Source organism: Meriones unguiculatus, chromosome 19 (assembly GCF_030254825.1).
Source record: "Meriones unguiculatus strain TT.TT164.6M chromosome 19, Bangor_MerUng_6.1, whole genome shotgun sequence".
In the NCBI taxonomy this organism is placed as follows: Eukaryota; Metazoa; Chordata; class Mammalia; order Rodentia; family Muridae; genus Meriones; species Meriones unguiculatus.
Genome location: NC_083366.1, coordinates 35,197,717 through 35,213,719, shown reverse-complemented (window position 1 = coordinate 35,213,719; position 16,003 = coordinate 35,197,717). Strand labels below are relative to the sequence as shown.

At 36.3% G+C, this 16,003-nt stretch overlaps 1 protein-coding gene across 4 annotated transcripts in view; it reads left to right on the top strand.

The window, feature by feature from the left end:
- Window positions 1–16,003, top strand: part of Cdk13 (cyclin dependent kinase 13) — an 89,673-nt gene that overhangs the window by 24,741 nt on the left and 48,929 nt on the right. For all 4 annotated transcript variants that reach the window (XM_021631388.2, XM_021631382.2, XM_060372762.1 and 1 more), the window contains exon 2: window positions 10,048–10,707. In XM_021631388.2, coding sequence (XP_021487063.1) covers window positions 10,048–10,707 — 660 coding nt within the window. The remainder of the gene's footprint in view (window positions 1–10,047; window positions 10,708–16,003) is intronic.

The window sequence follows — 16,003 nt, the reverse complement described above, 5'->3', positions numbered from 1 at the left end:
TTCTCTATGTAGCTCTAGCTCTGGCTGTGCTGGGACTTGCTCTGTAGACCAGGCAGTCCTGGAACTCAAAAGATGCGCCCAGGGCTGGAGAGGTGACTCAGTGGTTGGGAACACTGGCTTCTCTTCCAAAGGACCCTGGTTCAATTCCCAGAATCCACATGGCAGCTCACAACTGTCTGTGACTCCAATTCCAGGGAATCTGACACCCTCGCACACAAATGTAAATAAAACAATTAAAAAAAAAAAAAGAAAAGATCCGCCTACCTCTGCCTCCCTAGTGCTGGGATCAGAAGTGTACTCCAGCACTGCCCTGTCAAACTAAAACTTTCCATATTGAATGTGTGTGTGGAAACTCTGTTGACTCATTTATTTATTAGTGTCTATATTCTTAGTGGATTTTATGGTTTTCCTATAAACAAGATTATATCATCTCAAAATAGACATAGCTAGCTTTCTTGCTTCTGGATTTCATTTACGTCTTTCTTGCCTAATTACTATGTGTAATAGTAATGTAGTAAGAAGAGACTTCCTTCTTTTACTCCTAATGGTGGGTGAAACATATATTCTTTCTTCAGCAAAGCATTTAATTATAAATTCTGGGGTTTGGTCTTTAAAAAAAACAAGATTCTGGGATGTCTTGTAGTAGGTGACAGTTGTTCTGATCTCAGTTAATGGACAGATGAGAGAGAACAAACTGCAGCCTGATTTCTGAAAGCTAGCTAAGAACTAAATAAAGAGTCCAGTGGGTAATGGAAAGTGGCTCCAGGCTTTGAGTTGGGTCTCTTGGTTTGATACTTCCATTAAGTATTTTTTGACATGTCAGAAGTTTCTTAGCATTCTGTCCTAGTTTTCCCATCTGCTTTTTGTATATTTTCATTGCTGAAGGAAGAGCAAGTCAAATGAAATGTGTTTTGTGAACTGATGTTCATTGCTTTATATTCATTTGACAAAACTGCTATCCAAATGTCATTAAACTATAGAGTGTAGTGTGATAAAATAAAATTGACTTGGGTTATGCTTTGTTCTTCAAAGAGGGTATAGCCTGATAATGGTAATGTGGTAAATGTGTAAAACAAAAAGTTAAGAGTGATGGATCTGGTCACAAGAAGGATGATGATAAGGTACCATTGCATCTTTCTTGGAGTTGGTAAGGCTGTATAAAGAAGGAAATCTTTGGAAACTGGGAAGAATTTCAGTATAAAAGATGGAGGGTGTTTCTCCATAGGCAGTGATGGTCAAATCTAGTAGTTCTTGGAATATTAGTTTTGTTTCTCATACTGTGATGCAATACCTTGACAAAAAGCATCTTTTGGGGTCGGGGGGAAGCGTCTTTATGTTTGTTTGTTTACAGTTCCAGAGGTACTCAGTGTTGTCATAGTTTGGGCAGGCAAGGCAACAAGCAGGTTCAAGACTAGACAGTCACATTTTGTTCATACAAGCCAGGTGTGGTGTCACGCCTGTAATCCCAGCACTGAGGGAGGAAAGGGCAGGCGGATATCTCTGTGAATTCGAGATGAGCCAGGACAGCCAAACCTACAGAGGGAAACTGTTTTGAAAAAAATCAAAAACCAAAACATTTTGTTCATACACAAGAAGCAAGCAAGCAAGAAAATGAAAAAAGGAAGTGGGGCCAGGCTGTACAACCTGAGAGCCTACCACTAGTGATGGGCTTACTTAAGCAAGTTCCCACCTCGTGAAGTTTCTATAATCTTCCCAAACAGTGCCCAGGTAGTGAACAAATGTTTAGACTCGTGTCATGCACCTGTGGGGGAATTAAATCTATTCAAGTCACAACTATAGGGAAAGCAAGATTGGGACCATATAGAGCTGCAGAACTTTGATAACAAGGTGAAATTACATACCATAGGAATATCATCAGTGGTATTCTTACTACATAAATGTATATTGGGCTTTTGGAATTGGCCAGGATTGTATTCAAAGTCAAGTTTTGAAGATAGCATCTCTCAGTTTAGTTGGGTAAGATAGTTAAATTACTTTTTATTATAATGACATAAGACAATGTGGGAAGATCATTGGACCAAGATTATTTCTAATGCTGTCATATCAAGGAGGAGGGTTTTGTTGTTGTTGTTGGTGGTGGTGGTGGTGGTGTGTGTCAGTGTTTGTGAGTTTAGACAGTCTTATGTATCCCAGGCTGACCAGAGGCTTGCTGTGTAGCCTTGAACTTTGATATGAATTTCCTGCCTCCAGTTTCTGAGTGCTAGGATTATGGTTGTGCCTTTAGCAGGCCTGGCTTATGTTGTGTGTGTGATTGAACTCCGGGCTTTCTGAATGCTGGGTAATTATCAGTTGAACTATTTACCCAGTTCCCATGAATGGGAATTGTAGATAGGTGGTAAACATTGTGCTGAGATGTTAAGTATCCCTTTGTCTGGCAGATAGAGAAGGTGATTAGGGGAATGTGAGAAAAGCATTCTAGGCCTGGCATTTCTTTAATTTTGAATGGCTGGAGAAGGACTTTGTATACATGCTGTGATTAAGGAGTTTGGTAGAGGGGTAATTGGAAGATTATTCAGACTACATAGAGAGTAAGAAAGGGTGGAGACGATGTAGGAGCCTGGTAACGAGACTACTCCAAGTAAGTGATGATGCAGAGTCCATTATAGTAGTTGTAGCTAAGGAGTCTGGAGACTATTTAAAACTGAAGAAAGGTAGAGTTGACAGGACTTAGAGAAAGGGGGAAAAGAGACCTAGTGGACTGTAGAATGACTTCAGGTTTCTGCCCCTTTAGCAGGTACCATTGCAAAATATAGGGAATATTTCAGATTTAATGCACCTTAATGGTTTAGCTGTATTGTACTGAGGGCTGCATGTGGTAGTTGGAAGTGAGGAGGAGGTGACTTTAAGCCAGGGCTTCATATCCTTCTCAGGTATAGAGGCATACAAAATAGCTAAACAGATCAGGCACTTATTGATAATAAACCAGAAATTTATTTTATAGCAATTCCTTGACATGAATACAATTTTATTAAAGATACAACCAGATTTGATACTAAAGAAATGCATGTACCTTGTCACTTTTACATAAAGAATTAAATGTTGACCGAATACTTAATACTGTCATGTGTAGAGCTCTTCAATATTTTTCAGGGACTATTAACATTGATTAATAATTTGATGATCAATGCTGAGAGTACTGCTTTGCATAAATATATATTACAAAATGGCCGAGGTATGCCATTTCAGAAATTGGTGGGAATCATATATATCCTAATGTCTGTGCCAAAATCCATCTGCTCTGTGTTTTGTTTTTTTTTTTTTAACCAGAAATTTAAACACCAATTTTAAAAATCAAAACATTCTGGCACAATAGAGTTCAAAGATACTAACTTCTTATTTACATGTTGAGCAGTGACATCGAGAAACTAAGAAAACATCTGTTGTTTCTCTAAAAGCATGAAATTTTCTGTGTATAGTAAGATACTGTGGTTTATAACTTGCAGTAGTCTCAAGTCTGAGCTCTGAGGTATTTCAGGTAACATTCATTGGCATGGTATGGTGTGAGGACATGCCCAGTGCAAAGTATGCATGTTGTATGTTCAGAACCAAGATTGCAGTGAAGCTGCACAGTAACACTGCCAGAAACCTCTCATATCCATTACATTTGATTTTTGAATTGACTTCTGTTGTTGCACCTTCAGGAACCTTCAGATGTTGAAATACACAGTTTAAGAGCCTGGGGTTTAAGCTATCATATGTGTCTTAGTCACTGTTTTGCTTTTGTGAGGAGACTATGACTAAGACAGTTCTTATAAAAAGTATTTAACTGTGTGTTTGCTTACAGTTTCAGAGGTTAGTCCATTATCATCATGGTGGGAAACATGGTGGCATGCAAAAGAGAAGTATGGTTCTGGAGAAGTAGATGAGAGTGCTACTTCCTGATCCATAGGCAGAGAGACAGAGACAGAAACCACAAAGCCCACTCCTAGTGACATTTCCTCCAACAGGCCACACTTCTTTATCTTTTTAATCCTTTCAAATAGTGCCACTCACTGGTGACTAAAAATTCAAATATAGGAGCTTATAGGAGCCATTCTTACTCAGACCATCACATTTGTAAGTATAAATTAAATTCTGTGTGAGAATGAATACAGTACAGAAGAAAACCTTAAGAAGCAGAAACTGCCAGCATATATAGTCAGGAAAAAGTAAGGAAGCAGAAATGGTAGGAAGTATTTTTAAGAATGTACTTAATATTGTGATCATAGACATGTTTATTTTCTAGTTAATTTTAGTGAGTATATGAGTTCATGGGCATAGGAGTTTGAGTACCAGGAAAGATAAAATAGCACGATACCAATCAACACTTGTTCTTTTGATTTACCTGTCTACAATTAAAAAAAAAATTATTGTGTGTATGAGTCCGTAGGTATGGGTAAAGAGCTAAGAAAAAGCGTTTTGACAGTCTTACAGATTATGTTGTTTGTGGCCAACACTGTGTAAAGTAAGGTTCCAGAAAATGTGCCATCAGTAGTTCACCAGAGGGTATACTGTATATAGCAGTGAGGTTGAACATAAGGTGGAAGGTAATCTACTTTGTGTGGGAAAAGACATGCCTGGGTAATCTGGGGACTGAGGCTGTGAGCTTGAAGAAAGTTGTGTTAGTTTGCAGCAACTACTAAGAAGAAAAGGCAAGTGAAGGATTTAGAGGATGTTAAAAAAAATCGTTGCTCAGTGAGGATTGGTTTGGTTATGCTGTCTACGGCAATAATGGAACAGAGAAAAGATGGTTGGGCAAAAGAGAAAAGTGATTTTGAGGATAAGATAGGATGGTATGTATGGTAGGCTACACAGTAGTCCCATAAGATATCCATTTTATACTCCCTGAAATGTGTATATTAAATATATTGTGGCATAAAATTGATATGATTAAAATATAGATATGATTAAGTTAAGGATTTTAAGATACAGAGTTTATAAATTATCCTGGAGTTCCTGTACCATTGAAAGGAGATTTGAGTCAGAAATGCCACGTGATAGTAGAAACAGAGGAAACAAATGTGATGGAAGCAGAGGCCTGAGCAATGGAGGTCTTGAGTAAGTGAAGGTGGGAAAGGTAAGAGAACATACTTTCCAAGAGATTTTAGCAGAGCTAGCTACATGGTTTAATTTTTCAAAGCTCACCGGATTTTTGTCTCTAGAGTTGTGAGATAATTTTTTATTTCTCTAAGTCATTATGTTTGAAGGAGTTTGTTACAGCAACAGTGGGAAATATTCAGAGGGTATTTTTATAAAGGAATAGAGTTAGGATCAATAAGATGAAACTATTCTGAGATTATGTGTGATTACTGGGAAATGAAATTTGTAGCCAGGCTAAGTAGATAGAGAATAGTAAAATTAAAAATAGAGACTGCTCAAAGGAGCAACTAACTATTAAGAGGACAATGTATGCACTTTTCAAGTTTTAATTTCAGATGGAATCAGTAGTTTGAGTGTAGTAGTATGAATTAGATAAGAGAGAAAAATTTAAAATGAGATACATGTAAGAGTCTTTACAGTGCTGTTGGAAATAATTAGTAGAACACTAAAAACAGTATATAATAAAGTACATAGAACATCATTTGTTGTTGTCTGTTTTATTTGAGCCAGTGTCTGATTATGTGGCTCTGGCTAGAATGAAACTCACTGTGTAGACCTGGCTGGCTTTTAACACACACAGATTTTTGCATGTTTCTGCCGAATGCTGGGATTAAAGGTGTGTCTATGTCTAGCCATTTAAAATTTTGACTTAGGAAGGTAGCTAAGAAATGCTGAAATGCTTGAGTGAGACCTTTAAAAATTATACATAAATAATTTAAAATCTAAATTGTGCAATTAAGAGAAAAATGCAGTTTGTTGTTGGTGGTGTTTTTGTTGTTGTTGGTTTTTTGTTTTTGTTTTTTTCCCCCAGAGCCCCAGAGAGAGTTTCTCTGTGTAGCCTAGAGATCAGGATGGCCTAAAACTCACAGAGATCCTCCTGCCTTTGCCTCCCAAGTGTTGTGATTAAAGGTGTGAGCCACTCAGGTAAAAAGCCGTGTTGTTGGTTGTTTTTGTTTTTTAAACAAATTTTGTTCAATCAGCTTAACATAATAATTTCTACTTTGATTTGTTTTCCTCAAATGCCGTGATTTCATTTTTGTTTATGGCTCATTAAAGTTCCAATGTCTGTACCATGTTGTTGTTTTTTTAAAACTCATTCCTATGTTGATAGATGTCAAAGTTGGTTCCATTTCCTAACTGTTGTGACTATTGCAGCACTAAACAAGGATGTGGAAAGACATTTTGAAAAAGAGATAGCACTTAACATGATACTTTTCAGTTTGGTAACCATTTCATACTTCTTTTGAGGACTTGAAGACTAGATAGTTAAAGTTTTAGTTAGGCTTAAGTTATTTAGGATTTAAGAAAATATTTTTAAGGTGTAGGAAATGTTTTTTAAGTTGATAAATACAAGATAAGACAGAGCATGGTTTAGGTATAAACCTTCAGACTCACCTAGATTAGACACACAGTATTTTCTTCAAGGTTGCCTAATGTGAGCTAAACATTCTGAATGCAACTTTTACATATGGAATGTAACATTTTCTAATTGTTTTGTAACTGTTCTTACTGTGCGTAGTTTAGTATAAATAAATAAAGTCCATATGCAAAAAAAAAAAAAAAAAACCCTCACAAGCTTTTGGAGTCAATGTATCTGTGAAAATTCTAAGAGGATGTAATATAAGACAGAAAAAGTGGGTTAAGAAATGTTAGAAATAATGGCTATATTCGATATTTATTACATGAGCTTTTGTGTTTCCTATCATCCCAGGAACTTACATTGGCAAATGGTTCTCAGTGGTATATTGGATATGTCTTTCGGCAAAAATAATTTAGGACTCCAAATATTAATAAAGTATTTTGGCTTAAGATTTGGCATATCTCTACCTAGACCACTGAAAGTTCTAGAAAGAATGAAAACCAATTTAGATGGTTCAAGAGACTTTAAAAAGAGACCACAGAAATTATTGCAGATTAAGGGAGCACATAAAGGATGCTTAGTAGTAACAGGGAACGCTGAAGTAGCAAGAATAATATAGTAGTATTGAGGTTTGATAAGAGCTGTGGAAAAGAGGTTATATTGCAGTAGCCGTAGTGGCAAAGAAACAAATCTGCCTGAATTTTTGCTTGTTCATCAAGTACAATGTTCAGAATTGGATTTTTGCAAAGGCTCTGTGATACAGTTGAGATTACCAGGACGCCGTGCTTTCTCTTTCAGGCAGCTATTTTCAACGTGTGGATAGCCACCCCTTTGGCAAACAATATAATTTTATGGCTGTGGATGACCTGAACATAAGGAACTATATTAAAGGTTTTCAGCATTAGGAAGGTTGAGAACCACTGTTTTAAGGGGCATTTAACTAGCCTAATAGTGAACACTAGCCAGTTTGAGTTGTAATTCTGAATTTACTGGAGTTATATGAATTTGGGAAAACTACTTAGAAGCAGAGGATAATCTCTTAGTTTTTTAAAAGATGTCTTTTAAAACTTTTATTATGTGTATGTCTGTGTATGAGTATGCTCAATTAGTGGAAAACTCATTGAAGCCAGAAGGGGACTTTCAGATCTACTAGAGCTGGATGCTTGACTTTGATGCTGCTGAACCTTTGAGAGCATTATGTGCTTTTAACCCTTGAGCCATCTTTTCGGCTCCTAAAAACCTCTTTTAACTTGTTTAAAACAAGCAATGAATAGTTAATATGTGCTCATTGTAGATTCAACAGTATAGATTAGAAGAAAACATTTTAATTATGTTTACTTGTATGTGTGTCTACACTGATGTCAGAGAACAGCTTGTAGAAATTGATTCTTTCCTTACACCTTGTGGGTTCTGGAGAATTGAACTTTTGGTGTTTAGGATTAGTGGCGAGCACTTTAACGGAGTTGTCTTGTTGGTCCAAGAAAAAAAAATTTTAAAGAAAAAAATTTATTTATAAAAACAGTCAGATTATAATAGTGTAATATGTTATAGGTTTTAGGATGCTTTTCTTTTCACTCTCACAAATATACCTGAAGCATTAGTAAAACGATAATGCTTTTGGTAATGTATGGCAAAATCATTAGTAAAAATTGATTAAACTTGAGTTTTCTTTTATATTAAATTTTAGGTTATCAAACTGTTTTCTATAAGTAGTAATTGTATCATTGAAATTTTTTAGCAACTGAGTAGAGTCTGTAACTTTTGTGTCTATATTAAATTGGTAACCAGAGTCTTGTGGACCTAGGAAAATACGTTGTAGAAAACTTGCTTTATAAGCCTTTGCTATTACTTGTGATGAGCTACCATCTCTATGCTTTTCTTGCTGCTCATCGGTATCTAGTCAGAGGATACAAATGTGACTTATATTGGATTTGTTGTGAACTCAACCATCTGAAGGGAAAATAAATTAAAATGTAGCCAAGTTTTCTATTTCAGTATTTGCTTCCTATATAAAATTATGCAGGTCATTTTACAATTATAGTATTTTGCATTTAATTAAATGTCACTTATTTCAGTGAATAATGACAAGTTTATTTTAATAATTGGTATATATAACATTTAATATCTTGGAATATTTTAAAAACTACTGTTATTAATCTGAAACAATTATATACATTTTTATGTAAGGCATGGTACTTAAATGAAATGAGAGTTCAGTACTGAAATGAGTTGGGATTTACTTCCACATTAGTTTTAAAAGAGTGAAGGAGAATCTGCACTTTCATTTCCATTTACCTTGAGCTTAGTAATTAGTTTGTATTCTAGAATTAGAGAATGTTTTTATAAATGTACCTCTACATTGTATTAATAACAGCCATAAATAGAAATGGCCTGTTCTTTTGTTTCTGCCGTTTTTACTACGGATTGCTGGAAGGAATTTCTTGCTTCATTTTCCTGCTTCCTATAATATCAACAAAGTATTTTCAGTAAGGCTCTCTTTTTGAAAGTTTACTGTGTTAACCTGCCCTGCTTTAGAATCATCATTTCTACCAAAGTCTAGTGAGAGCTTTCTTTTTAGTGTGTTCAGTATATTGTGTTAACCTGTCTCCTGAAGAGTTAAAAATTGCGAATTTAACACCTGGCATATGACTACTGCAGGTTAGTTAAGGCTCTAGAAAGAAATGAAATCCAATTTAGATGGTCAAGAGACTATTGCTTTGTTTATTCTAGACAGGGTTTCTCTGTGTAGCCTTGGCTGTCCTGGACTCTCTTTATAGACCAGTTTGGCCTCAAACTCACTGAGATCCATTTGCCCCTCCCTCCCTGAGTGCGCCACCACACCTAGCTTTTTTTCGTTTTTAAAAAGACTTTTACATTTCCAGTACAGACACATTCCTCCCGCCCCCAAAAATATGTAGGGTGTATATACCCAACTGAGTTTGTATGTGCACCATCCTGTGTGCACAGGAGCCTGTGGAGGTCAGAAGAGGGTGTCCAAGTCCTTGGAACTGGAGTTGGGGATGTTTGTGAGCCTCCGTCTGAGCGCTAGACTTCTAAAGAAGGGAATTATATAGGTAAGATTGAAGGGAACATAAAAAGAACATAAAAGAGGAGAACATAAAAGATAGAAGGGAACAAAAAGAGTAATAGGGAACTCTCAAGTGTCAAAGATAGGAGGCATGTTGGTGAAGAAAGACAATTTGTGCCAGAAAATGTGGCCAAGTGGAGGGAGGGAGGTGGGTGGAAGACTTTATCTGGTGCTGTCATTGGTAGATTCTTACTGCCTATTTCTCCTTTTTGAGTTAACAGTGATGGCCTGACGCTGCCTTAATTGTTAAATTTCTTATGAGGTTTTCTGTTTGTTTTAAATCCAACTTTATCTTTGGTCATTTAAAGGCCAAGGAAAAGGAAAAATATTTTAAAGAAAATTGCTGTCTAGTATTTTACTTAACAAGAACAACAAACCCTCCAGAAACAGTATATTATCATTTTGAAATAAAGTAAATTTGTTTTATTTCAGTGATTCAAATTAGAACTCTATAAAGTTTGATTTTGTTCCTGATTAAATGTTAATTATTTTTCATCAGACGGTCTGCCAAATCCCGAAGCAGAAGCCCATATTCATCTAGGCACTCAAGATCTCGTAGCAGGCACAGATTGTCTAGATCCAGAAGTCGTCATTCAAGCATCTCTCCTAGCACACTAACTCTGAAGAGTAGCCTGGCAGCTGAATTGAACAAGAATAAAAAGGCACGAGCTGCAGAGGCAGCAAGAGCTGCAGAGGCAGCAAAAGCTGCAGAGGCAGCTAAGGCTGCTGAGGCAGCTGCCAAAGCTGCAAAAGCCTCAAATGCTTCTACACCTACAAAGGGGAACACAGAAACTGGTGCCAGCGCCTCTCAGACAAACCATGTGAAGGATGTGAAGAAACTTAAAACTGAGCGTGGACCTTCTCCTTCAAGTGGTGGGACCTTCAAAAGTGACAAAGCAAAAACAAAGCCACCACTTCAGGTAACAAAGGTGGACAATAATTTAATTGTAGATAAAGTCACCAAGAAAACTGTTGTTGGTAAGGAGAGTAAAACTGCTGCTACTTCAAAGGAAGAACCAGTATCTACTAAAGAGAAAACCAAGCCACTCACACCAAGTGTAGGAGCCAAGGAGAAGGAGCAACATGTGGCTTTAGTGACCTCTACACTACCACCATTACCTTTGCCTCCCATGCTGCCTGAAGATAAAGATACTGAGAGGTAAGTGCAAACAAATTTGAAATTTGTTAGTAGCCATTCAAAGAAAAAAATTTAACTTTAAATTGAGAAATGATTTGACCTGCTAGCTTATCTTTTCCCAAAGTTAGCATAAAAGTCTTTTTTTTGTTGTTTGTTTGTTTGTTTTTTGTTTTTGGAGAATAAGTAAGTAGGGAGGTTGAGATGGCTTCACACTATGTAGCCCTTGGCTGGCCTGGAACTTTGTTTAGAACAGGCTAACTTCTTCACTCACAGAGATCTGCCTGCCACTGGCTCCTGAGGGCTTGGATTAAAAGTGTGCACCCCACACCTATCCCACCACAGCTTTCCTGATTACTCTGTTTCTTGCTTTTTGTCTTTCTTTGTGTCTCTGCTCCTTGAATGGGTTTTTTTTTGTTTTATGGGTATGACATTTTCTTACTGAATACTACTATAGACATGGCTGTGCCAGTAATTTTTTTCTGTCAGTGACTGATTAAATACAAAGTTTTAAACATATAAAGAGAAGACATTCTTTTCAGTGAAGTTTTAAAAATATTCTACTTATTCATATATTTATTGCAAGTTATTCACTTTGTATCCCTGCTGCAGCTCCTTCTATCCTCTCCTCCCTGTGCTACCCACCCTCCCTCTTTTCCCCCTATGCCCCTCCCCAGTCCACTAATAGGGGAGGCCCTCCTCCCTTTCCATCTGACCCTAGCCTATCAGGTCTTATCAAGGCTGGCTACAGCATTTTCCTCTGTGGCTTGGCAAGGCTTCACCCCTCAGGGGGAGGTGATCAAAGATCTAGCCACTGAGTGCATGTCAGAAGCAGCCCCTTCACCCCTTATTAGGGAACCCAGTTGGAAATTGAGTAGTCTATGGACTTCCTCTGAACAGGGTTTCTAGGTCCTCTCCTTGCAAGGTCCTTGGTTGTAGTATCAGTCTCTGCAGGCCCCACTGGGCCCAACCCTGCTGGGCTCTGTTGGTCTCTTTGTGGAGTTCCTGTCCCCTCCAGGTCTTTCTATCTCCCTTTTCTTTCATAAGGTTTCCGGCACTCTGCCCAAAGTTTGGTTATGAGTCTTAGTATCTCCTTCAAAACCCTGGTGGGTAGAGTCTTCCAGAGGCCCTCTGTGGGAAGCCTCCTGTCCTATCCTGAAATTTGCAGACAAATGGTGGGAACTAGAAAAAGTCATCCTGAGTGAGGTAACCCAGAAGCAGAAAGACACATGGTATATATTCACTTATAAGTAGATATTAGTCATATAATATAGGATAAACATACTAAAATCTATAGTCCTAAAGAAGCTAAACAACAAGAAGGACCCTAGGGAAGATGCTTAATCATTCAGAAGGGCAAACAAGATAGACTTCAGTGAAGTTTTAAGTGATTAAATAAAAATGTACTGTGGAAAAGAAAAATGGTTAGAATTACTTGGATAGGGCAGAAGATATTTTTATAGCCTTACTAGTTTTGTTAGAAGTACAATAAATTTTGTTAATGGACTACATGTAGGTCATAGCTGTTGATAGTATTATGTTTTCAATTTTTCTGTACTTTATTCCATGTAGTTATATCCAAAGATAAGAATATTTATCCTGAAAAAAATCATAGATTAGTTATTTGAATCAAATGACCTGATGGAATTTTGTAAACTAAAGTTCGGTGCATCTCAGATACTATGATTATTAGCATTAGTGTAAATCATGACTGCAGTAAATACTGACTGCTTTAGGTTAATGATGTCATTAAGTAAAAAAAGTAAAATGGCTAATTATTATAATGCAGAGTTACAAAGTATAATAGACCTCATGCTTTGTTTGAAAAGGACTTGTTTTTAGGTTTTTGTAAGCACAGAACTGTTTGTTGGCTTTCCTCCTCCTCCTTTCATAAGGGAGGAGCCACTCCATACCCTCACAACTCCTTTCACCAATTTTAATGAGCATGGTAGTTTCATATTTGAGCAACTGTGCAGGTTTTGTTATTGTTGTTTGTTTTGTTTTTGTTTTGTTTTGTGTTAAACAGGTATTAGTTGAAATTGTCAACTATCTTGATGGAGAGATCATCTTTTCTGATTTGCTCTTGGAAACTGGAATATGAAAGGCATCTTCTTTATTTAATTGTTATTCACTAGACATTTAAAGATCATTTTAAAGAACAGTAATGGTTGACATAATCTCAGTAGCCGTGTCTTTTTGTTTTGTTTTGTTTTTGTCTTTTTTGAGACAGGGTTTCTCTGTATAGCCTTGTTTAACTTTCTAGACCAGGCTGGCCTCTGCTTCCCAGAATGCTGGGACTACAGGTGTGCACCACTATGCCTGGTTTAGTAGGCATGTCTTAAGGAATACTTTCCACCTTTGCTTTCTTTAAGTATGCTTTTACCCACTCCTAATTAGCTGTCACAGTTACATCCTTAAACAAATTTATGAAAAGTATGTGTGTATATGTGTGTGTGTGTGTATATATATGGAGACTATGATTCTGTAAATCTGTAATCCATTACTTGTTACTTTTATGTATTCAGACATTTAGAAAAGTTAAATAATAAAATTAGCGTCTATACAGCCTTCTAGAGCATTGGTTCTCAACCTTGTAATGGTGTGACTTTTTAATACAGTTCCTTATGTTGTAGTGACCCCAGCCATAAAATTATTTTTGTTGCTGCTTCATAACTATAATTTTGCTACTGTTATGAGTCCTAAAGTAAATATTTGATATGCAAGATGGTCTTACGAGACATACATTGAAAGGGTTATTCAACTTTTCCTGAAAGGGTTGTGACCTACAGGTTGAGAACCAATTTTCTAGAGTCAACAAATGGTAATATTTGTTTAATACTTACTTCTGTGCTCTTAATTTCCCTGTATAGGGAAGGTATATACACACATACATTTTTGAAAATAAGTGGTTGCCATAGTTTTCAGTTTAATCACAAGTACTGTTAATGTAAATAAGACAATTACAAGTGTAACCCCATGAGTTGAAGAATCTGCTAGATGTCTTACCTTTTGATGATTTCTTTTTGATGACACTTCACTTGCTCTTCTCTAACCTTTTCATTTTCTATAAACTAGATATTAGTTGGATCTTAGTTAGGTTGAGATCAAATACTGGTTTTTGTCCAGAATATGTAGATGGTTTTAGGTACTACTTAGTATATGAGGAACAAAATTTTGAATTGCGATATGGTTACTTGGTTAAGTGATGACCAGCCATAAAACTTCTATGTAAAAGGTACTTGTGTCCCCCTTGCATTTAGAAACTATAGAATAACAAATCCATCAGTTTCCCTGCAACTGGTCACTAATAGGATTTGTCTTAATCAGTTACTATAGTAGGAACTGCAAATGATGCTTTTTGAATTTGATCATTCCTCTTAATAGCTGTTTGTAAAGCTAATATAAAAAAGGCAGTTCTACTGTACCCTAGTCTCTGTTATATGGAACTTTTTTTCTACATTATGATCAGTCATCCAATCTGAAGTTTGGTTGGTAGGTGCTCCTTTAACCTAAATCCTTTCACCTTTTCACTGGACTGGTACCTCCTTGAGTCTTAGCCAAATAGTTTATATCAGACTCATTTTGAATCTTTCTCCCAGAACTACAGTAAACTGTTACTTCTGAAAGATAGACTTACTGCTGTTGTTTTTTTTTTCTAAATAAAAACATGATTGTTTACTTTTTTAAAAAAAGAATTAGAATCATGATATTCCTTCACTTCTTTTTTTCACTTACTCTGTTGAAGATCTTTTCATGTTAATCTTGATAGGTCCAATGTACTTATCTAAGATAACAATAGATACGTCATGCTTTTTACTATTAATGTATAGACACTTAGGTAGGATACAGTATGACAAATTATATCCATTTAGAACTTTAGAGATGAGACCAGCAATTTATATTTTAACAAGACTGTGCCAGTTTATATCCTCAAATGTATGGAATCATTTTTTTTTTTTTTTGAAACACAGTTTCTCTGTGTCTTCATGGTATCCTTGGCTGTCTTGGAACGTATTTGTAGACGAGATTGTCATCTGTCTGCCTGTGCCTCCTGAATCTCCAGATTGGTACAATTAAAGGCCTGAATCACCATGCCCGTCTCTCCTTTTTGGGGGAGGCAGGGAATCATCATGGTACTGATTTCGTCAATTTGAATTTTTACGGTCTTAAGTTACATAATTAAATTTTGTGTTTATTTGGTTGCTATTGGGACACTTAGTGGTGTTTTGTTTTGCTCATGGTTCTTAGTTCTTCCTTGATGTTGTTCCCTTTATAGTTTATTTTAGAGTTTTCTTATATTGGGGGGTCTTTCGTAGTTCATGGTCTCTTTTTTTTTTTTGACATTTATTTTTCGTTTTTTTTTTTATATTTTGAGAAATACCTAGCTGACCTGGAAGTTGCTATGTCAATCAGGGTATCCTTAAAATCATAGCAAGCTACCTGCCTCCTCCTCCCGAGTGCTGGGATTAAAGGCATGTGCCACTATGCCTGATATTTATTTTTGTTTTTACTTGCTGTAGATATTTTCTGTTTTTCTTACACGTTTGATTTTGTTGCTCATAGTTTAGTGTTTGTGTTTTAATCTAGTATATTGGTGCTTACTCTAATTTCTATTGAGGGGTCAGATCAGTGGTATGAAAGTGAAGAGGCTTATTTTTCTTTCTAGTTTGCTGGATTTGGGGTTTGACTCAAGAGTTGTACTTGCTGGGCACACCTTCTTCCACGGAGCTCCAACCTCGGCCCTGCCATTCAAAAATCTGGGCCCAGTGTTGTACAGATTTAAAAAAAAATTAAAAACAAAACCCCCGATTTGAATAGTTAAATAAAATTCTCTGATTTTATCATTAAAAGGTTCTCTGTTAATGTGCCTTGATTAAGTAACAGATTTTCAGTATTTGGGAAATTTTAAATTACCAATTATGAGTTCAGATACAATTTGAAAATTACAACTCTTTGGGTATTTAAAAAAAAAAAGAGTATAGTACTAACCAAGCTAATAATTCACTTGTAATTTTGTTATGGAGGGTTCCTGTTCACGATGGCAGCAGCAACAGCTGAGACCTAACATCTTAACAGCAAGGTCTCACTATGTAGCTCTTTCTGACCTGGAACCAGACTGGCCTCAAATTCACAGAGATCTACCTGCCTCTTAATTCCTAAGTGCTGGGATTAAAAGCAAATTAATTAGTTTTGATTATGTAAATGGGCAAGAGAATAGTTGTATGCCAGTTGTAGTTTGTATTTTATTTGCTAAAAAGAAAGCATCATTGTCTCCCTACCAAAATCAAATATTACAAAATTAATGAGGTTTCTTACAAAG